Source organism: Drosophila hydei, unplaced genomic scaffold (assembly GCF_003285905.1).
Source record: "Drosophila hydei strain 15085-1641.00,03,60 unplaced genomic scaffold, DhydRS2 tig00008147-arrow-arrow-pilon, whole genome shotgun sequence".
NCBI lineage: Eukaryota > Metazoa > Arthropoda > Insecta > Diptera > Drosophilidae > Drosophila > Drosophila hydei.
The window spans coordinates 596,718-618,084 of NW_022045851.1; the positions used below are offsets into that span (position 1 = coordinate 596,718).

Below are 21,367 nucleotides of genomic sequence, written 5' to 3' on the forward strand. Positions count from 1 at the left end.
AATTGTGTAAAATATATATAAAACCACAAGAGCCTTGAATTCCCATTTTCAAAGGGTTCAATGTATAATAATCTTTTTAGCTCAACAGTTTTTTAGTCCAACCATATTTTGGAATTTCAGTTTTAAGTTAGTTTTTTGAAAAGCTCTCACCAAATTCGTAAACATGTATTGCGTGTAAAATATTTAAATCAAAGCAAAATTTAATTGTCAATAATAAACGATTCATAAAAAAAGATACAAATAACTAAAAAATTCAGATTGCGTATTTAATTTTTTGTGTTTAATTAAAAAATTCATTTCATTTCGAGTTCCGAAATATTTTCCAGCAACAAAACGTATTTGTTGTTCTTTAAAAAAATAGATGCTGCATTAAAAATTCTATGTCCTAATCTGGACACGCGCTGCGCATATTGAATAGCCTAGACAAGTCTCTGTATAAATATTTATGTTGATTGTATTTATCGTTGACTTTCTATCAAATCCATTTGAAATATGCGCACGACTCTCTTTGATATGAACCCGCGCCCTGCCTTCCCAGACTGCCACGCCCACTCTCATCCTAGTAGAGATCAAGCGTGAAATGTTTGCTGCTTCATTGCAGGCAACTTAACGCACGTTTGCACAAAAGCTGAACAGAACTTTTGCATAACTGGGGCGAAAAGAATACATATTAAGTATACGTCGTGGGCGCCGTTGCGTATACACAATGTTATTCATTTTTATTGAATTTAGCAAAATTGTATGCTGATGAAATTATGCATTCAATAAAGAGACTTGTGATGCTATCAAAAATTCAGCAAACATCAAAAAATATAAATAGTATATGCAGATGCAATGCAAATATTGCAATCAATTGTTTTTCTTTATTGTTGTTGTGGCACTGCTGAAAATCAAAAGTAAATCAATTATGGTTGCAACATATGCCATCAAAAGGATGAGTAAAGAGGGTCTCTTCAAATTGAATCGAATATTGAATATTAAGCTTTGGCTATTATTTATGAAACAGAGGGCCACAGACATTTGCATTTCTCTTGACACAAGATACAAATCAAGATTCACTTAAGTCGCTTTAATTGAAAAATCCCTCCCCAAGCTGGCACCGAAGTTAAGAAACATAGCCGCATTTAATTAAGAACGAAATATTTGCTTGGGCATGGCGAACAATCACAGCCGCAGGTCGTGCCGCGGGAGAAGCAATGCGAAGATGAACATCAACATGGGTTTCACGTGGAACAAACGCAATTACTCACCGGATATTAATTGGATGCTGCACCGGCCTCTCCCAGTCTGTGTATTCATTGACAATCGTGGCGAATATCTCGTTCAAATGGAATGTGTACGTGTTCCGAACGTAGGCCTTTAAAATACGGGAGCGTCGATCCGCCTCGATGCCATATTGCACGTCGCCGGAATTGAAGCTGAAAAAGGATTCGGCACGTGTCACGCCAGCCATCAGGTCGTATCTGTAAATGAGCAATAAGTGCGTAAGTACGTGTATCTGCATCTTATGGATACAACATTCTCTTCACTTTGCGTATCTTTTTGCTCCCAAACTAAAGGCATTTAACTTGGGTGCTATGCGCCCTAACCAGATCTTTAAACAATCATTTGCAGCAGAGTTTGCGACTTATCTTTGATATTTGTTTAATGTTGTCACTGATTTCTATTTCTATTTATGTAAGTAAAGCTCTATAAGCTTAGCATGACTATGGGCATAAATAACTAAACTTTATCTACTTTTAGTTATAGTTCTAATTAAACAATCTAATCTTAAGAGAAAACGAAAAAGAAGCCTTACAGTTATCAAAAATTCTACTTCTTTGAAATCTCTGGACATGCCAGATTAATAAGACTAGTGATACATAATTTAAGAACCACAAAATTTTCAAGTAATCTTCTTCCATTTTTTTTAAACAATATTAAACTATATTAAGTTTATTAAATTATTTAATATACGTATCTTTCCTATATAGTTGGAAAACACATTCGTGAGCATCAGACTAAATTGTCTCACTGTCTTATTTTTACTAATTTTAATATAAAACTGATTAAGAAATGTTGTCCAAAAAGTTTGCCAAAGTAATTCATCAGTTAACTCTTAACTGTCCAACAGCCAAAATGTTGCGGCCTTCTTAAAGTTCAGCTGTGCTTCAGCCCCAAAAACTCTTGCGAAACATGATAACTCGAGTGCTAGTCAAAAATTTGCTAGTTTGCTTGCTGAACAACAAAAAGTATCTTTGAGTTACTTGCGCTGCACTTCACAGTTGCTGAGCTGCACTTAAAAATGTATCTTTGCTTATTTGCATAGATAAAGTAGTGTCTATGCTATGCCTGCTGCTTGTTGTTGTAGTTTTTGTGGGTCGCTTTATTTCCATTTGGTTTTTTGTTGCATTTATTTGGTATAGCTTGCATTTGATACTGTGCCAAAAATTTCTTTTATTTGCTCTTATTGCATGTGTTTAATGGAATTCCTTTGCAAAATATTGAGCAAACATTCCGAAGCGTGTATGTGTTTTGCTATGAATATGTGTGTGTGTGTCTTGGTCTCAAAGCAAATTGCTTTTAAATGTGCACAAAGCAAAATTTATGCTCCTTGTGGAGCTTGTGACTAATAGCCTCTTGGGCACTGACAGTTTACAAAGCGCTGAGCCCGGCCGAAAGAATGAAAAAGTTATCCACAAAGCGGTCAGCAGTTGCAGTTGCACTGGCAGTAATAATAGCTGCCAGGCGCATCAACTGCAAAACTGCAGCTCTAAGCAATTCTGAAGTGTTGCTATATGAGTTCATCTATATATTTATCTCCATACATATATACGTATCTGTGTGCAAGTATAATATGTTTTTAACTAGTTGCCTCTCACCATTCTCTGCTTAAGTCCTACCATCAATTCTCATCAAGAAGCTCCTTTTTTCTCCGTTTTATCTTCGCTTATAACCTCTAGGATAACGCTTTCCTTCTAACCTTGATTTGCAGGCATTTTATATTATTCCATATATATAAATTAATGCTTGATTCTCAAAGCTTAAAATGACAATATTCTATTTGGAGCTTGGTAATATTAGTTGACCCGACCCAAAAGCATTTTTGCGTAACTTAAATTCAACTCGTCTAATATATTATTTATAGTGTTATTTCGTATTATTTTTCTAACCCGTTTGCAATTGTTAATTTTGCATCAAAGTGGCGCAAATTGCACATTAATAATGAAATCGCAGCTAATTAGCTGTTAATAATATATATTAACAATGCCAAATGGCACGGCACAAAGTGCATAAATCAAGTGAGGGTGCCAAAAACAATAAGCCCCACCCACCAACTATACAGCAGCTCCTGCTTGCCAGCCTTCCCAATCCTTACAACATATTGTAATTGTATTGCAAAATGTAGTCGCGCATTTGCGTGGTTAATGTGCATAAATTAATAACGTAGCGTCTGAGTGTACTTGTGTATGTATGTGTATTATTGTATGGTCAAAATGGCAGCTGTGCGGTGTAAACTCAAAGCTTATCGTCGCCTAAGCTGACGCCATTTTGAGTGTTCGCTGCTGCGAGATAAAATCTTTGAGCAGCACGCAAAAGTCGGCAGAGTCGAAACTTTAAATTAATTACGTTGCATACTTTTAAGCTGTGTGTGTATGTGTGTAAGTGTGCGGGTTAAGGCAAAAATAATTAAGCACCGGGTGTTCAGGCTGAGCCTCAAAAAAACTTACCTTGACAACTTGTTAATGGCTGTTTTTCTCATTAATACTGCATTAATTAAAAACGCCAACAAACATGCGAGTGTGTGTGCGTGTGTGTGGGTTAATGGCGCCAGCAAACATGGCAGTTCACAAGTGCAAGTAGTCATCGTCGTCGTCGTCAGTTGACATCAGCAGCCGCATTGACATGTTGAGGAAGAAAGAAATTGACAGCAACGCATCGCATTTAAATATATTTGTAGCGAATATAGAGCAGACAAAAATTGTATTTTTTCAGCAAGCCGAAACGTTAATTCGCTTATAGAAATGCATATACAGATTCCTTTTATACCTATTATATAATTATTTATATGTATATCTTAGATTGTATATTTTTAAAGACCTAAAGGGTTTAGTTTGAAATGTTCAACAAAGTTTGCCAGCATGTAAAACAGAAAATATTATAATATTTTTTCTTCTTAATATATTTAAATAAATGAAAAATAATAAAGAAATTTATTTTTTGTAATATATATAAATATTTAATACATTTTTAGCAAATAGCTTTTTGTTAAAATTTTTTTTAATTTTGTTAAAAAATTAATTATTTAAATATAAATTAAATATATTTGTGTCTTATTTGTAACTAAACCGCATTATAACCCTGAATAAAATATATATCTTAATGCGACAAATGCAATCACATTTTCAATATACCCAATCAATAATAGAAATGGCTTTTGAAAACATTCTCACTCACCTATATTCTCCAGTTGTCCAGGTGTGCCCCAGCCGCCGGCTGCCGCAATGCCTGCTTCTCCGCCCAGACCGTTGCCAGCGGCCGTAGAGGCCTGGGCCTGTGCTTGGGCGGCCGGGGAGCCCGGCGGGGGCGGCACATAGTCGCCGCCATCGATGACGACGCCATCAATGCTGGGGCCAAAGGCGAAACCGAATTCTGGCGGGCGTATGGGCACGCTGAGAAGCTGCTCGAGCGTCTTTTCACGAAGGCACTTCATCAGATGGGCGTGAGGCAAGTCCGAGGCGCAGTTGACGTGATGCGCCACGATTGCCGCATACTTGGCGGGATTGCTGACCAGAGACCATGGCGCCAGCCCTGATCCGGACATGAGCATGGCCCGATTAAAGAGCAGACCTGTGTGACAAAAACGGAATGTGAAAGGAGGCATGTATCTGTAGAACTGCACTTACCCTCCGGCACCGCCATTGATGATATCAGAAAGTGGACACAGGCCGCACCAGTACCATGTCCTGCTAGGGTTATGCTATTCGGATCCCCGCCAAATGCCGCAATGTTCTCTTTTAGCCAATGCAGGGCCGCAATGATGTCCATTAAACCGTAATTTGCTGGAAGCTTCGAATAGCGATCCGTGTTGGCATTCAGAAATCCTGCAAAATTACCGCAGAATTCATCAGCATTTTCTTTTACATCGATTAGTCGCAGCAGCAGAGGATGAAAATTTAATAGAGCCTATCGACTATTTAAAATGTCAGACACATCGGCGCAACACTTGCGAAAACGTGTACAGTCACGCGTGCAAATCATGATGTCAGCACTTCCGTTTCCGTAGTAGCCGTACCAGTGGAAAACTGCCCGGGAGGGTGGTCACAATTCGGGCGGGTTGAATGAGGAGGTGTAGAGAGAGAGAGGAATGCTTGCAAATGAGGTCACACTAATGTGCTCTGTATTTGAACTTTTACAGTGGGCAGAGCGTATAAGAAAATTTCTAAAAAAAATGTTACTGAAATTTAGACTAATTTAAAACTATTTAAAGTAAAAACTAAAAAAAGTTATGATAATAATAATTTAAAATAAAAAATTATAAAATATAGAAACAAATGAAATATATGTATACAAACAGGGCCATATTCTGAACTATAAATTAAGAAATCATTAATTAAATAATAAATCATTAATAAAATAAAAATTTTCGTTGAGTTTGTTCCACTGTGCTGTATATAGTTTTTCCACTAGATGCTAACTAAATTAGTTAGATTATGGAATGAGCATTCGCCACGTTGATGCTGCTGTTGCAACAGTTGTTGTTGCTGCAGTTGCTGCTGCTGTTGAGCGGAAGTGCAGTTGCTGCTGCAGTAGCTTAAAAGCGATTCGACCAATGGACACGTTTCAAGCGTTTGGCTCATTTCGGTGGACCGATGAAGGCAGCATATCAATTAGCATTAGCATTAGCACTGGAGTGTGTACACGTGTGTATGTGTTTCTATGTGTGAGTATTAGTGTGCACTTACCGAGTACTCCGAGGCGATAATTTATGGTCACCACCAATATTTGTCCATAGCTGGCCAGCACCGAGCCGTCATAGGGATTGCCGCTGTTCCACTCGTACGATTCGCCATGGACAAATACTAGCACCGGATACTTGCTCGTACCACCAGTCGATGACGAAGATGAAGATGAAGATGAAGATGAAGATGATGATGATGACGAGGAGGAGGAGGAGCTGCCAGAATTGCCGCCAGTAGAGCTGCCACTGCTGGTTGTTGAGTCCCGAGAGCCAACTGCAAAATAATTATAATAAAAGAAAAATAATTGTAGAATGTGTTTTCAATTGCTGAAAATTCAGTTCAATTGTTTTCGGTTAGTGACAGAGGGAGAGAGAAAGAATGTATAAAATAAATGGAGCCAGACAGCTCTGTTCATAATGATGGCTGCGTTTTATAGCTTTTATCGAATTCAGAATGTTCAGCTTTGATTTTTGCCAAGTTTTCAAGTTCGATAATTTGCATTTAAATGCTCAATCTTCGGGTATTTGGCATCAATTCAAGCGTCCTGCCCCATGCCTATTAATCAGCATTGACATGAATATCTGGGGGAGATGCCTGTCAAGTGTCTGTAGAGCATAGGTAAACAAGGTCCCAGAATAGATTTTCGCAAGACAAATGAGCGTCTTAGCCCCAAATAGGCAAATTACTGGAAAACAACTCTGTTTGAGTGCTGAACCCAAAAAGTCAACGCAGCTCTCGTTCCCGTGGGCACGTGTCGGAGGTCAGCAAAAAAAAAAAGAAGAAAAATCTATGCTGGCAACCCTGTCAAGAGTGTGGAAAGGTTAAGTCGATGTGCGACGGGTATTTAGCTTGTGGGTAAAAGCTGAGACTGCTGTTCAAAATTCGACAGCTATCTGTGAAAAAGGCTTATATCGTCTGAGTACTTTTATAATTTTTTGCTTGAAAAGAATACATCAAGAATTCTTATTTCATAAAGGAAAGCATTACTCTCTGCCAAGATTATATATATATATAAATATATATAAATCATAAGTAAAAAAAAAAATTTTCTTCATAATTAACTAGCAATTATAAACGTAATTTATTTACTTTCTTATGCCCAACATTTAAAGTAAAATTTGTAAATAATATTAGTTTCGGATTAAGCTACAAGAATTCAATTTCTATTCACATACAGCTTATTCCAACACTCGTTCAACGCAGTATTTTAACGACCAATGAAGAAACTTAAAAATCTTACCTTTAATCTTAGCAAAATTATATTCGGTATACTTCCTGTGAAACTTCTTTTGTTATCCAGCTATTTTTAATAGCTCTTGCACTTTCTCGTAAATTAAATGCAACTAAAATTGCAACTGTATTCATAGCACATGCACAGAGAGAGTAAAGTATCTAGGGCAGTGTTGAATCTTTGGCAGATATGTATCCATATCGCATGTGTCTGGTCCAGTTAGCAGCAGCAGCTCGAGCCTCGCCCGAACAAAAGCCGCAACAACAAATACAACAAAAGGAATATGAACCATGAATTCTGGTTGTATTTTCTGCCCATTTTTTCGTATACATACATAGTATCTGGGCTGGAACAAAAGAACTTGCTTATCAAAGCGGAAAAAGAGTTCTCTGTGTGTGCTAGAAGTGGCAAGCCGAGCACCATACTCCGCTTAGAGGCTGGCAAAAACAAGTTACTGTGTCACTGACTTTTATAAATAGCGTCAAAGGCATGACACGAGCCAGAAACAATGAATCCGACAAGCCAAGTTTGCTTAGCTGTTTCTCTCTTGCGTTCTCTCTTTTTCTATCTGAGCAATGTCAATATCTATTTAAAGTCTGCTCATCGCACAAAGTCACATTTACACCTCGCAACACGCTAATTCGATGAGCTTTATTCATGAGCTACTGCGGCTTCTGCTTCTGCTTCTGCTTTTACTGTTCTTCATTGAAGCTGTCTGTTTTAGCTTGGTGTAAGGTTAACAACCATGTTCAATCCATGCACACGAGAAATCACTTCGATCTAGCCACACTTCAGTTTGCAAAATTCAACATGAAATTCAAACAAAAGTTCTCAGTATAAATTTCTTGGCTTCGCCTTTTACAAAAAAAAAAATAATATATACTAATTCGGATTTCAGGGTCTTCACTTAAAATTGAATATTAAATTTAAACATTCACCTAACATGCTCAACATTTCAGTATTATTGAGTTATTCAAGTTCTTTAATTTAGTATTGAAAAATTATAAGAGTACTAAATAAATAATAAATAAATAGCTAAAAATGTGTGCGTTAAACAACAGACTATACAGTTCTTCGAAATTACAACTTTGTGATAAATAAGAATTGTTGATTCTTCTAAGCTAAGTCTAAATAGTCTATACATATCTTCAAAAGATTTAATTTAATTCAAAACGATTTTATATTTTATATATAAAAGCTCGTTCATTTCATTCTGCACTAATTTACCGAGTGCGAAAGGATATAACAAGAGAATGTGCCTAGCAAAACAAACAATAATAAATTTAAGCTTTGTTGATTAGGCAACATTTTGTAAACATATATATTCAATCTTATTATTATTTTTGTTTTAAACTAATTTTTTCTAGTTTTCCTAATATTATTAAACACAAACAAATATACCATTTTCCAAAAGTACTTATTTATAAATAAAAATATAAATATCTGACTGTCACTGTGAATATTTATTTTTCAAAATTATTAATGTATATTTGATTTTCTTCGTATCAAATATCACTAAGAAATCCTCAAAAAGTACGTAAAAAATTTAATTAGATATTTCTTATTTTTTGCTTATAGTTTATATATATATATATTTTTTTTTTGGCATTCCAAGTAAGTAACTTGCTGCCTTTCCACAAATGAGGCGCGAAATTCGGGTAATTTGTGGGGTTAAGCAGCCGCGCGACATGCAAACAGCATTTAAAACTTGTCCTGTATGCCATTAAAAAAACAAGGAGTAGAAGGAGAACCGTAAGCAGAAGGAAATAAATAAACCTAGTTCTACAAATGCCCGGGTAGAAAGTTTTCTGATGGCCTTTCAGCATGGCGGGGAATGACAGCTATGGCGAAGTCTGTTCGTGTTGCACCCGCGGGTGCTGCTTAACCCGGCAAACTTTATGGCACCCACCGAAAAGTCAGCAGACGTACAAAAACTTGCGACCATTCCCCCATCTGCCGCGCAACAACGACAACTGTCTTTTATGTTGCCTAAAAACTTGTAAAATAGTTGCGCCACGCCCCGTTTGCCGCATAATTTTGAGCAAATGTAAATATTTTGTGCAAATAAATAGAAACAAGTTTATGTACGTGCTGCAAGCTGCATGTAGCAAGAAAAGAGCGAGGAGAACTTGTAGCATAACAAATGCGAAGACAAGCGCTGTAACTGGCAAAAACTAATGCGACTTTCGGGGCTTGTTAATAACTCGAACATGTTTTAATTCACATGCCACGCCCCCGACCTTAACAAGCCTAAGACACAACTTACCCTCCGACAGGCATCACTTGCCCCCAATCTCAGCTGTGAGTGTAAAAATGTAGACACGTGGCATGTGGCAAGAGGCAGGAGACATGTTTCAGCTGCCTCTAAGATTGCACGCTTTTTGCGGTTCGTGTCACTTGGGGAAAGTCGGGTTCTAGCAACAGTCAACAGTTTCCATGTTACGTCTCGCACTCGCATAAATTTAATCATATTTTGAGGCATCAAAATGTAGATGTACATGGCACAGCCAAGTGGGCCTAGCGGCACTTTTTTGTTGGGGGAGAATTGTGTGTGCAAGAAAATAATTCCGGGAAAACTTTAATAAATGTGTGTTAAAATGATACATGTTAAAGGAAAACGAAAAAAGAGCGATTTCATCCTGCTTATGAAATATGAAATTTACTTTTGCGAAATTGAATGTCAAAATATTCCAGATAAATTGTGGTTGACTTAGGGTAAAAGCAAATGGTTTCACATATGTCTTTCTTTTATTAAGCAAGCGAAATTAATAATAATAATCACAAAAAATGATTTATTGTTTAATTTTTTTTGTATTACTCTCAAAGTAAAAGGCAAATTTAAAACATAAGCAATTTTTTAAATTATAAAATTCAGCATTTAAATTTTAAATATATTAAACATTTTTGTAAAAAAATTTTTGACATTGAAATTGGATGGAAATATTTTGAAAATTAACAAAAAGTTCCCTTGGAAAATATCTTTTATTTTTGTGGAATTTTCATTAAGCTAAAACTCTCAATTGTTTACTTTACTATTTGCAATAGACACACCCATTTACTCACAAGCACAAGCAAATACCAAACAAGAGCTATGTAGCTGAATCAAAGGCTGCCTGACAGGCAGCTGCAATCCGAAACTAGGTGAAATCAATATCTTTCACTCATTGTCTTGCGTTGCTCCAACTTGTGCTTTGTCATCGCCGTCTGGGCGAGGTTCTTGAATTCCTGGGAAAAAACTCAAGCTCATTCAGCGAGATGTTGCCCCGGCTTTATAAAAATCTAGCTCGCTTCTTTTTATGGCAAGTCTCATTTTGTTGTACTACTCTCTTACTGTTACTACAGTAAACTGTGGCATTGGATGGATGACAATGGGAACTGAGTTAGAAAATGTCGAATGAAATACTTCAATTTAGAATGAACATTGTTCCACAATCAGAGTTGCCAAGTAAGTTATGTGAAGTTTTTTATCAAAGAACTATATGGTTTTATAATTTAAATAAATATGTTTTTTTTTTCTAATTATTTCTTACGATTTATTTTATTGAAGTTCTACTGTAGCAACCATTTCAAGTGGGAGCCATATTTTATATGGGCGCCACAGGTTGACTTTAACTGCTGATTCAACATATTTGTTGACTACAGAAAAAAAGGAAAGGAAAAGAACAAAATAAGAGCTTAAAATATTTTTTACTTTTATCGATTTAATAAATTGCGAGTTTTCAGCGCACGTCGCTTTTTTATGTCTTCGATTTTCGGTTCGACGCTTTTCCAGCTGACACAGTCACACCTACGGCAGCGAGTTTTTTTTATAGTATTCTTTGGTTTTTTCTTGCTGCGGGACTCGCCAATGCGCATTTGCAGTTTGGTTGTTTATTACCTGCGCTTATGTTTTTGCCATTTTAATGCGTTTCAATTTTCCCGATGCGTTTTTTCTCACTTTTAATGCAATGTGAAAAGTGGAGGGATTAACTTTTTTGACAGAAATCAATTCTTAAACAAAAAGTGGCGCAGGCTTTATTTAGCATGTTTGCGCTGATCTAGGCTCTGGTGAGAAACATTAATCCATAAAGTAAAAATATAACTGTAGAAGTTAATTTATTTCACAGTTGATGATCTCGTGACATGGAGTGAGCAAGCATAGTGAATGGTATGTTTACCGCTATCCTAAATTAAGAAGAAATACTTGGGGACTATGTTAGAGCAGAGGCGCGGACAATTGTGTCTGACAGTATATTCCATTTAAAGTACAAAAAATAAATAGAAAACTGGGAAAAGTGAGAAGTTCTCCAGAAAGTGCAGTCAAAGTCTGCTGTCAGAGTTGTTCTCGTGAAAAAATTACCCATAGTAAAAAAAGATACAATTTCAGTGAGATAAGAACAAAGAGAAAGGGTCAGTATGTATGAGTGATTTTATATACATATATATACATATGTATGTGACAATGCGATGCATATATGTAATATAAAAAGATAAATTTCTGTTATGCTGAAGACATCTTTTAATAGAAAGTTTAAATACTTTAAAGTAAATAAAAACCTTTAAGTTGGTTAAACTAACTTTGGTCAAAGGCAGAGCAAATAAATTTTCGTTGCCTGGTGTTTAACTTATCTGAACAACTGTGCATGTGTGTAAGTTAGTGTACATGAGTATGGTTAGGTTAATGGACTGTTGAATGCAAAAAGTCATTGAAAGTTACAGTTAACTTGGAAGTTTTGAACAAATTTAATGGAAAAGTTTGCCTATGTCATATAGAACATGCGTTCAGGTTGGCCAAAAGTACCCGCAACGAATTTGCTAAAGTTTGTAATGCCTGAATTGCTTTTACCCGACTTGGATAAGCTGGTAAATGTTGGTTAAATCATTGTGAATAAATAAAATGCAGGTTAAATTTAATGTTAACAAGCTTAAGAGATATACATTAATTTCTTTTTAAATTCGTATAATTCAGAATGAATAAAGTGTCAGTTAAAGCTGATGTTACTTGTGGCAGTCCAGTCTACGAGCTATAGAAATGTACTTAAAAAGATATTTTTAGCAACTATTTTTCTGCATAGCATTTGGCATTTAAGCTGTTTGTGATATTTGTTTCAGTTTATATAACTGAAAATAGTTGTATAATTCAAGTTGAAAATCTTTAGAGCTATTTATTTATAGATAGTTGATTGTTATATCTAACACATAAATCTAACTTTTTTTGCATATTTAGCGTTTATTCATAAAACTCGTACTAATTTTTTTCGAGCTCTGTGATTTATTTGTGACGTATAAAAACGTTAAGCTTTAAATGAGCCATTTAATCTGTGTGTAATCGGAATAACAAATACCATGTCTGATAATGTTAATAAGCTCAGCATGAGGATTTCTTCTCATCTAATATATTGCACGTACTTATCATATATGTTATGTGGCAGCCGCAGGAAACAAACAAAATGTCAAAATGGCTGCCAGGGTCGAGAGCTGAGAGTCGAGTGCTGAAAATTATGATTTCGTCATGCAAAATGTGGCTAAACAGTCATAAATAAACACGCAGCAGAAACTCATACAAGAATAACGAAATAATGAGAGTGTTTCAGCAAGGAAAAGAGAGCGAGTGAGAGAAAAAGAGAGAGTAGATGAAGTTATCACGTGACTTTCTTACGCACATTGCATGCCATAAATTACAAAGTACTTTAGACGCCAAACTCAATTTACATTTATGCACACACACAAACATGCAAAACACACACACCACTTGCTTTCACACTGATAAGTGTGTATCATATATGTGTGCGAGTGTAAAGAAAGTCAGAAAAATAAGGCACGAAATTGTTGCATTAAATTAGGCGCACAAAAAATTAACGATGCGTTTCTTGGCCCTGCTTTTCGCCACACTTAAATGCCGATAAATCATTAAAAAAAAAGAGGAGAATAAAAATAATAATAATAAAGGCCAGCTCTGGCGGCACATTAAAAATACTCTGAGCAAATGGCAACTGCTGCAAATGTTAACCATTTTTTTTGCTTGGCGCCCACCTTCCCTTCCGTTTCGCTCGATTCTTTTGCACTTTTATAACCCACAAAATAAGATTTTTATTGCGTTGCCCCTCAGCGTCGACTCGCACTTCATAAAAATGTAAAATATTATGATGACTAACAGACACGTACTCAACATATTGCCCACATACACACCCACACACACGCATACACATGCTCTATGAAATGTGCGTTTCTTGCGTTTTGCCCCTGGCTCGAATTGGCAAAAATCATAAACTCTGTAAATTTGCACCTTTCAAATGTGCCCAGAACCTTTTGTATGATATATGCATATAAATAAATGTATGTATATTATAAATGTATATGTATGTACATGTTTAGGTGTATGTATTTATTTATGAATATTATTTTGGTATTCTGCACGCTCATTTAAAGCTGACTATGCTGCAAACGATGCGTTGAATGGCAATTGGCTTCTGAATAGCTATATCTTAAAACGTTTGAAATGTTAGAGGAACAGCTAGGAAGACTGAACAGAAATATTTAAATTGACATGCACAAAATTTTGCTCAATGCTTATATATATTTGGCAAAGCTTGGTTGTTTCTGTAAAACTAACTTCATTCACAGATATATTTTTTGAATGAGTTAAGAGACTTTTTTCTTGTTTATATAAGCACAGATGAGATTTCCGAATATGATATTGACAGAATACATGTATATCATCTGTATGTATGAAGTTGTATGAAACTTAGATTTGTTAATTTTGTTAGCAGAATTTAATTGAGTTTTTATTTTTAATGGTATGAGCAAAGCTTTTCTATCTTTTGATAGTCCATCTCATATACTTTGGCTAAGTGCCATTTCAAATTCAGCAAACATTGTATTGAAAACTACTAACAGAAACGAAATTTGATCTCTTTACAAGTTATATTATTCTCTATTGTTTAACAGCTCTAACAAAAGTTCACATATAAAAAAAAACAACTTCCGCTGAGCCAAAGTTTTCATGCTAGTTGAACACATTTGCTAACACAATAATCAAGTTTAAGCCAGGTACACTATGCTGCCTGAGTATACATAAAGCATACATCTTAAATAGGCACGCTTTGCTTAGTAAAAGAGAAAGAAATGGAGAAAGAGTGTGTGAAATGCTGATAGTACTGGGCACAACTGGGAGGCAGCTGGCACTGAATGCCACTTAATCTTAATACATTTTACAGTTTAACCCATGCATCAGCTTAACTGTGGCTTAACTTACCGCAAGGCAAAGCTGCTCGGTTGGCTTTTTGCATACACATGAAACTCTATATAAGTGTGCGTGTGTGTGGCACATTTAAGCAAACCAATATGCGGCAGACACCTGACTCTAAAAACCCTTAACTGGCATAAAGCAGGCCAAAACGAGAAAGAAAACGATAGAGGGGGTACAGTAGGAAAAAAACCAATAGGAAAGAAATGTCTGGTCCAGAAACGGAAGCCCAGTTACACTCACAGCGCAGCGCACCACAGACTGCCAGCAAAGTTGTTGCAAATTGAAATATGCAATTTGTCGTAAGAGATTTTGTGTGGCAGGCAGTGGTCTTGTCCTCTCTTCCCCTCCCCATCCCTATCGGCAGCACTTTTCAATTTCAACGTATTATCGGTTAACAACATTATGTCAGCGTTCAGGCGTAAAACTGCTTAAGAAAATTGCAGCTGGAAAAAAATAAGAAGAAGTCGCAGTTGGTTGGCAAAGTCAAGACTCCCAAGTTGCCGACTGCAATCGAAGACTTTAGCAAGTGGTTTAGCACCTTGCCAACTCTTAATAGTTTTTCCTAGTTCTTCTCTTCTCTTTTCTTCATTTTTGTCGCTTTCATAGTGAAACCTCCCATTCCCATTCACAGTCATCCATCATGATGTGGCACTTTATGTGCGGCAAAATGTGCCACATAATTGCGTTCCAGTTACATTTTGAGCACAATTCCTGCATTCGTTACAACTTCAAGCAGCGAGCGATAAATGCGCTTACAATGTGCTGCAGGCACCAGGGCGTATGCATAATATTTCCCATTAATACCCTGTAAACATTTTAAATGGGCAAGTAGGGATTCAAAATGATGTGAAAGTGTTATAAGAGAGCAAAAGATAAACATATAAATAAACAAAACGACAGCATTTTCTGTCGATTCGTATCGATTAAACATAAGCAAGACCTTTATAGAGCGGCCTGCGGAAAAGACGCTTCATTTAATATGTTTAAGGTATGAAACATATAAGCTTTCAGTTCATTTCAGGCTCTGAACAGTTTCATTATATCGGTGAAAAGCAAGGATGAATGAGAAGCATAAATCAAGCTTATGCTATCGATAATAATCGATAAGAGAACTACATAGCATTCCCTATTTCTTTTGTGTGCTGCATTTTAATGACATTTGTTTCGAGTGCGCAGCCAGCCCACTCCCTTCGGCTTTAGTCAGCTTAAGTATTTTGCGCAAACATAATTGATGGCAAGCACATGTCGGGCTCATCAATAACAAACATGACGTATACGTAATATACGCAAATGGGCAAAATCAAATCATATGCCACGTGGCCCCATCATCAATCCACCGAAACAGGAAATTGTCAAATATAAATGGACGTCAAGTTGTTGTTGTTGTCCTTATTGGTGTTGAGTTGTTGTTGTTGTTGTTGTTGTTATCTATTGCTACAACTATTCGAAAGTTGTTTCTTTTGCGCTAGTTTGATTGATAAATTTACTACCAACAGCTCTCCCTATCTCCAACAGCCTGTCTCCTTTGCAGTCTTCTCTTTGGCTGGTTTTTGTTTGGCTTCGCATTGTGCCGGCTGTTTGGACATTTTTGTTATGGCTTCGTTAGTAAATTATGGCCACTTCCGTTTTTGCTGCCGCTGTCTAATAAACTCTTCGCATGTGTGTGGGTGTGTGTTATGGCTTACTTATGAGATTCCTGTAATTCTTTTTTGCTTTCTTTTTTTTTGCTGCCAAATTCAACCAAGTTGTGACGGCCGCCCCAAACAAATTGACGTAAGTCGTGTGTAATTTATAATGAAATATTGTATACCCCGCTTGGCAGTTTGGCAGCCAAGTATACAGAAGGTAATAAATGACACTGTTTTGTCCTTTAAGTGTGTGTGAGTGAGTGAGGGAGGGAGCCAGTTTGTGACTGAGTGTGTGGCTCCTGCTCAAGTCTGGCTAATGGTGTGCAAACGAGTGTGTGCGGCTGTTCATTCACATGCGAATAGTTTTGCTTCCCGCTTATTGAATGCCACAACAAAATATTGGCATATAAATAATAAAGTTCACTTTTAAAGAATAAATTTCTTTTATATAAATAAATAAGTATATTTATTATTACTTTGTGAAGCATAAACTGAACCTTTAAACATTATGTTAGCCATTTATACCAGATTTGGTTTTATTATCCATCTTAAATATTTTTAATTATTTGAATTTGGCTTTATTCCTTATCTTCATTAATCGCTAAACTTATAAATGTCGTGCTCAAAGGTTATGGACGCGTAATATATACTTAGCTTTTATGGCTTATCACACCATGTTCCTTGGGCATTTAGTTCCAGATTTGTTTCGGTTTTCACACAAGATAAGCCACCTGCTGTACAAAACTGCGTGTTGCAGCAACTTCAATTCCACATAAAAAACGAGCTGGCAACAATCTATGCAATTCCGCTTGGCTTCAGCGAGAACTATAACTTCTTAACTGCTCACTTTTCTATTGCTTTTGTGGATTTCTTTTAGTTTGTGTAAACATGCCTTTGGATATTCGTGCCATCGGGCGTATACTTAATGCACACAAGGCATGCAAAATGGCAGTCAGCAACGCCCCTTAATTAGACCGAGACATGCTAAGTGCAAGAGCTGCCACTGCTGCTCTATAATAGCCCAAGAAAGTGGTTTACCTGACGACTACCTGTAAAGAGTTGAGAATAGTTTTCCAGGCATTTGTTGTGGCATTCTTTTTACCATTTTCTATTTCAATTTGCGCACATTTCTATGCCTCGTCTCCTAATTGCGGTTTAGTGAAGGGCGTTGGGTTGGGGTCTGCTTAAACGTTTTTTTGCAAATAAATTCTCAGCTGCCAAATTGAGCTGTGCGGAATGTCAACATTGTGGGCTGTGGACCCTTGAGGCACGTCCAATTATGAACTTTGACTTATCAATTTCTTGGAAAAGGCCGCACAGCTGCGTCATCGTTGGATGAAAGGACATGCCTCCTGGTTCACATTTAATGCGCAATTTAAATTCAATGCCTTCTCTATACACACACTGACACATACACAGATATGTGTGAGGGCTACACTTTTCTGGGTCAAGTGACCATTAAGAAGGTGAACTTTTCGACCATTTGTTGGAGTGTGACAAATTTTTGATGCATATTTTATGGCAAGGCAATGCATGAGTATGTATTTTGGACAAATGTGTGTATGTGTGAGAGTATGTGTGGGCTGTGTAAAAATAATATTAAATGGGCCGCACTCGAAAATATATAAACATTCGCTTCAAAGCGCAATTTGCTGTGTAAATATTGAATATGGAAATTTACACATAAACAAAAAGTTTACTTTTAAAGTAAAATGTAAAAGACGCCGTCTATCTATAGATATAGATGTGCCATAAGTAAGAGTTATTTCATGTGTTTATTCTTAGAATATTTCGCAAAACAAAGTACTACGAAGACAACAAATTTAAACACTGTGTTGTTCTTGGCTTTAATTCAAACTTTTGCTTGAGCTTTTGTGAATGGGAAAACTGTATTTAAGCTTACCTTACGCTATCAAGCAAAAGTGCTTTAGTCGGGAGTGCCCAACTAGGAAATTATGGAAAACTAATGAATGACGTTTCCTTCTGAATGCATAGTAATTTCATTCAGACATTTGACATAATTTGAGCATAATTTTAAACATTTAAAATTTACCTGTTCCTTATTGGAACATACACAGAAAATGAAAAATCTCCAGCTTGCGCTGTGCTAAAAACCAAATACAATTATCAATTATTATCTATAGTATGAAAATGAAATCGTTATCGAAAATAAAAAGAAAAACTTGGCGCCGCAGCGAAAATTTCTCAAAAATCTCCCTTCAGTTTCTCTTTTCTTTTGAGGTGTCGCGATCAGCAGTGTATAAATATATCAATACTAACATTATAATTTTATTAAATATTATATACAGCTTTCAATTTAACACTTGTAGGTGATTGAAGCTCATTAGCTTCCAACAAAGAATATATAATAAAATTTTACAGTGCTACGAACGGTCAGTCTACTAGTACTGTGTGTTACATATATTTCTCAAAACCATTATACCCTGACTAATGCGTACTGGGTATATTCAAAAATATATATATAAATATATATTTATATATATATAGAGAGAGAGAAAGTGGAAAAGACAGATGGAAAGCAGTAGAAAGTGAGAGAAAGAACAAATCAATCGCATTTACTACTACAAATCGATGGCATGAAATGTTCGCCATAGTTGCCAACGGCGGCTTAGCAAACATATATATATGTATATTGTAGATTTATTGATAGCATGTGCATACACACAAACGCACACGAACACCCACACACACACAAATACACATATACTCAATCAACAATAAACGCTTACAGTTAAAGTCAATATGTGTGCAAGTGCTTCTTTTGTTATACAAAGTTGACAAAAGTTTTCCACGTATTTTTGCGTCGCTGTTGCTGTATGTTCAGTATTTATGGGTTTCCATCAGCACTTGACGGTATTTTTCGGATTGCCGTAGTATTTCTTATTGTTGTTGTTATTGCTGATAGAAATATGCAATCGCAAGCAGCAAACACAATCAGCAACGGCCAAGAGGTACGCGCTGAGCGAGCAGCTTAAAAGGATTTGCCTGAATGTTTTGTGACTTGTTGCCAACTACGGATATTGTGGCAGAATATGGGAAACTAAGCTGTGGAACAAGTTACACTTGATTGTTTTATGCATTTGCTTGGCTCTCGATTACCTTTGAGGCTTATAGAATATAATCAAAATCTTATAGAGTGTATAATAATCTTTGTGGGGAAAGTATTCAATTAGCATCTTTTTGATAATAAAGAAAAGAATAAAGTAGGCTTGACTAATAGCTATACTGTAGTCGGGTTTACAAAATAAAAGGGCAGTAGAATATACATTTTCAAATCGTATAAAAACAATGCCAACTTTCAGCATCGTTTTATTGCGCTGCTTAAACAATTCGCATAGTTGTGGCCATAACAAGGGAAGAGACGGGAGGGAGGTCTATTTGGGGTGAATGTTTCGAGCTTGAACCGACGGCCACATGCTCCTATCCCTTCGGCGGTCACGTTGCCTGGCGATTTATTAATTAAGTTGGAAAATTTTCGGACGCGCTTTTCATTTAGTTTGCATTTAAATTGCCTTTTTAATTAGCCAAGAATTAAAAACTTTTCTGTTTATGAATGCTGCTGGGCTGCGCCTGAATTTTTGCTTAGAAATTTATTAAAAGCTTCGCGTGTCGTGGCTTAAATATTGATTACTTGCTTAGCATAACTCAAAAAGCCATTGCAAATTTGGCATTAATGAGAATTAAATATTTATAAGCAATTGGTTTGACAGTTATTTTTGGGCATTTAACAAACAATGTTGCAATGCTTAAAGATTTTTTCGTTCATGTATATTCATGTCGAACTTTTGCTTTAATCTGGCCCAAAAAGTTTCCTTTGCCTGGCAAAAGTTTGGAGGAAAGCGAAAATGTAATAAATGTAATTTTGCTCAATTCTTTTTTTTGTTGCCTGCTTCTTAGCAGTTCCTTGGCAATTGTCTGCGCACACTCGCAAGCAAAGTATAAAGTTTAGTTCTGATTCGTTTTGCATTTTTTGACTTTAGTTTCTTTTTCGTATTAATAAAAGGTGTTTTTTTGTCCTAAGGTGTGCTTTGCTTTTTTCGGAGCTCGATTCTTGACCAACGTTTTCATTTCCGCATGCAGCACGCAGACTGCGCATTCATTTCCGCTTCCGGTTGTGTCATGGGGTTGTATTGCGTGTTGTCTATCACACATATCAAATACAGACACCCACATACACTCATACATTCTGTCATATTGTATTCTATTGCCATTTGATATTTATTGGTTTTCCCCTCAAACTTTTTATTTCTCGCCCAGCAGGGCGACTCATAAAATATGTAACACCTTTAGGAGTTTGTGTTTAACTCATAGTCCATATATAGTTAAAATTAGTTTCACATGTCTTCTATTCAGTACTCTTAACTTATTAAGGTATAAATATTATAGATAGTTGGAATTAAGAAAAGATTTTTAATTATAAGCCTTGCAATTAAATTTAGCTTCTGCTCATAAATTTACAATACTCTTTGACCACGGCAGCTACTAAAAACGATCAAATTGTAACTTTGCTACTGATATTATAAATATCGAAAACATCATAGCTCTCAATAACAAGCGATATTGACACAGCTACTTTCAGCTATAGTACTTATAAAGAAAACTAAACTTTTTCTAACTATCGTTTCAGCATCATAAATCGAATACTATTTGCTCTACCTACAACACTTAAAAACATTTCTAATGCAATTCGTGAAAGACTTGAGTTAGGCGAACAGTGCGTATGATAAATATTTGTTTGTTTCATGTAGGCACGCGCCGAAAGTTTACTGATTGCGAGCACTTGATTGGCTTATTGATTTATATGTTGTGAGGCCGCTGAGCTGACAATATTGCTTTATATTTTTATGTATTTGTATATAGAGATATATGTATTTCGGGGCCTACTGGTGTCGAAATGCTGCAATTGCCGTGATGAGAGGCGCGCAGGTCACGTATGCTATTCATAAGGTCATAAATCTGGCTTGAGGCGTCTATTGGCCAATGGCCGCAATGGTTTTTAATACTGCGCCATTAAGTGATGCCAACAGATGTTAATCGCATTGAAATGCTGTAGATTAGAAATTATGACATTACATTAATCTCTCGCTGAAATGGCAGCTCATTTATTTCGGCTCGGGTCGGCCCAAAAAGTCAGTTAAGCGCAAAATATGAGCAAAATGGAAACAGCTGATAAACTTGAAATCTGAACACGGTAAAGCGAACAATGCAAACGGGATGCTGACCAAAATGCAGAGCACCCCAAGGACAGAACTCGTCGAGCCGTGCCCAGTGGACGTTTGCCTTGAAAAGCGGCAAATCATGCTTAATGTGGCATTTT

General features: G+C 36.3%; 1 protein-coding gene and 1 long non-coding RNA gene across 2 annotated transcripts in view; one reads left to right on the top strand and one right to left on the bottom strand.

Annotated features, from left to right (window-relative positions):
* The window catches only part of LOC111602730, a 27,859-nt gene extending 23,343 nt beyond the window's left edge, over positions 1-4,516 (top strand). The window contains exon 3 of the long non-coding RNA XR_002751631.2: positions 4,451-4,516. This is a non-coding gene — a long non-coding RNA (uncharacterized LOC111602730). The remainder of the gene's footprint in view (positions 1-4,450) is intronic.
* LOC111602729 (neuroligin-4, Y-linked) overlaps positions 1-21,367 on the bottom strand; it is an 80,478-nt gene that overhangs the window by 2,925 nt on the left and 56,186 nt on the right. Inside the window, exons 5-9 of the mRNA XM_023319976.2 lie at positions 5,946-6,215; positions 4,887-5,084; positions 4,438-4,830; positions 3,711-3,747; positions 1,251-1,463 (exon numbers count right to left, since the gene is read on the bottom strand). Coding sequence (XP_023175744.2) covers positions 1,251-1,463; positions 3,711-3,747; positions 4,438-4,830; positions 4,887-5,084; positions 5,946-6,215 — 1,111 coding nt within the window. The remainder of the gene's footprint in view (positions 1-1,250; positions 1,464-3,710; positions 3,748-4,437; positions 4,831-4,886; positions 5,085-5,945; positions 6,216-21,367) is intronic.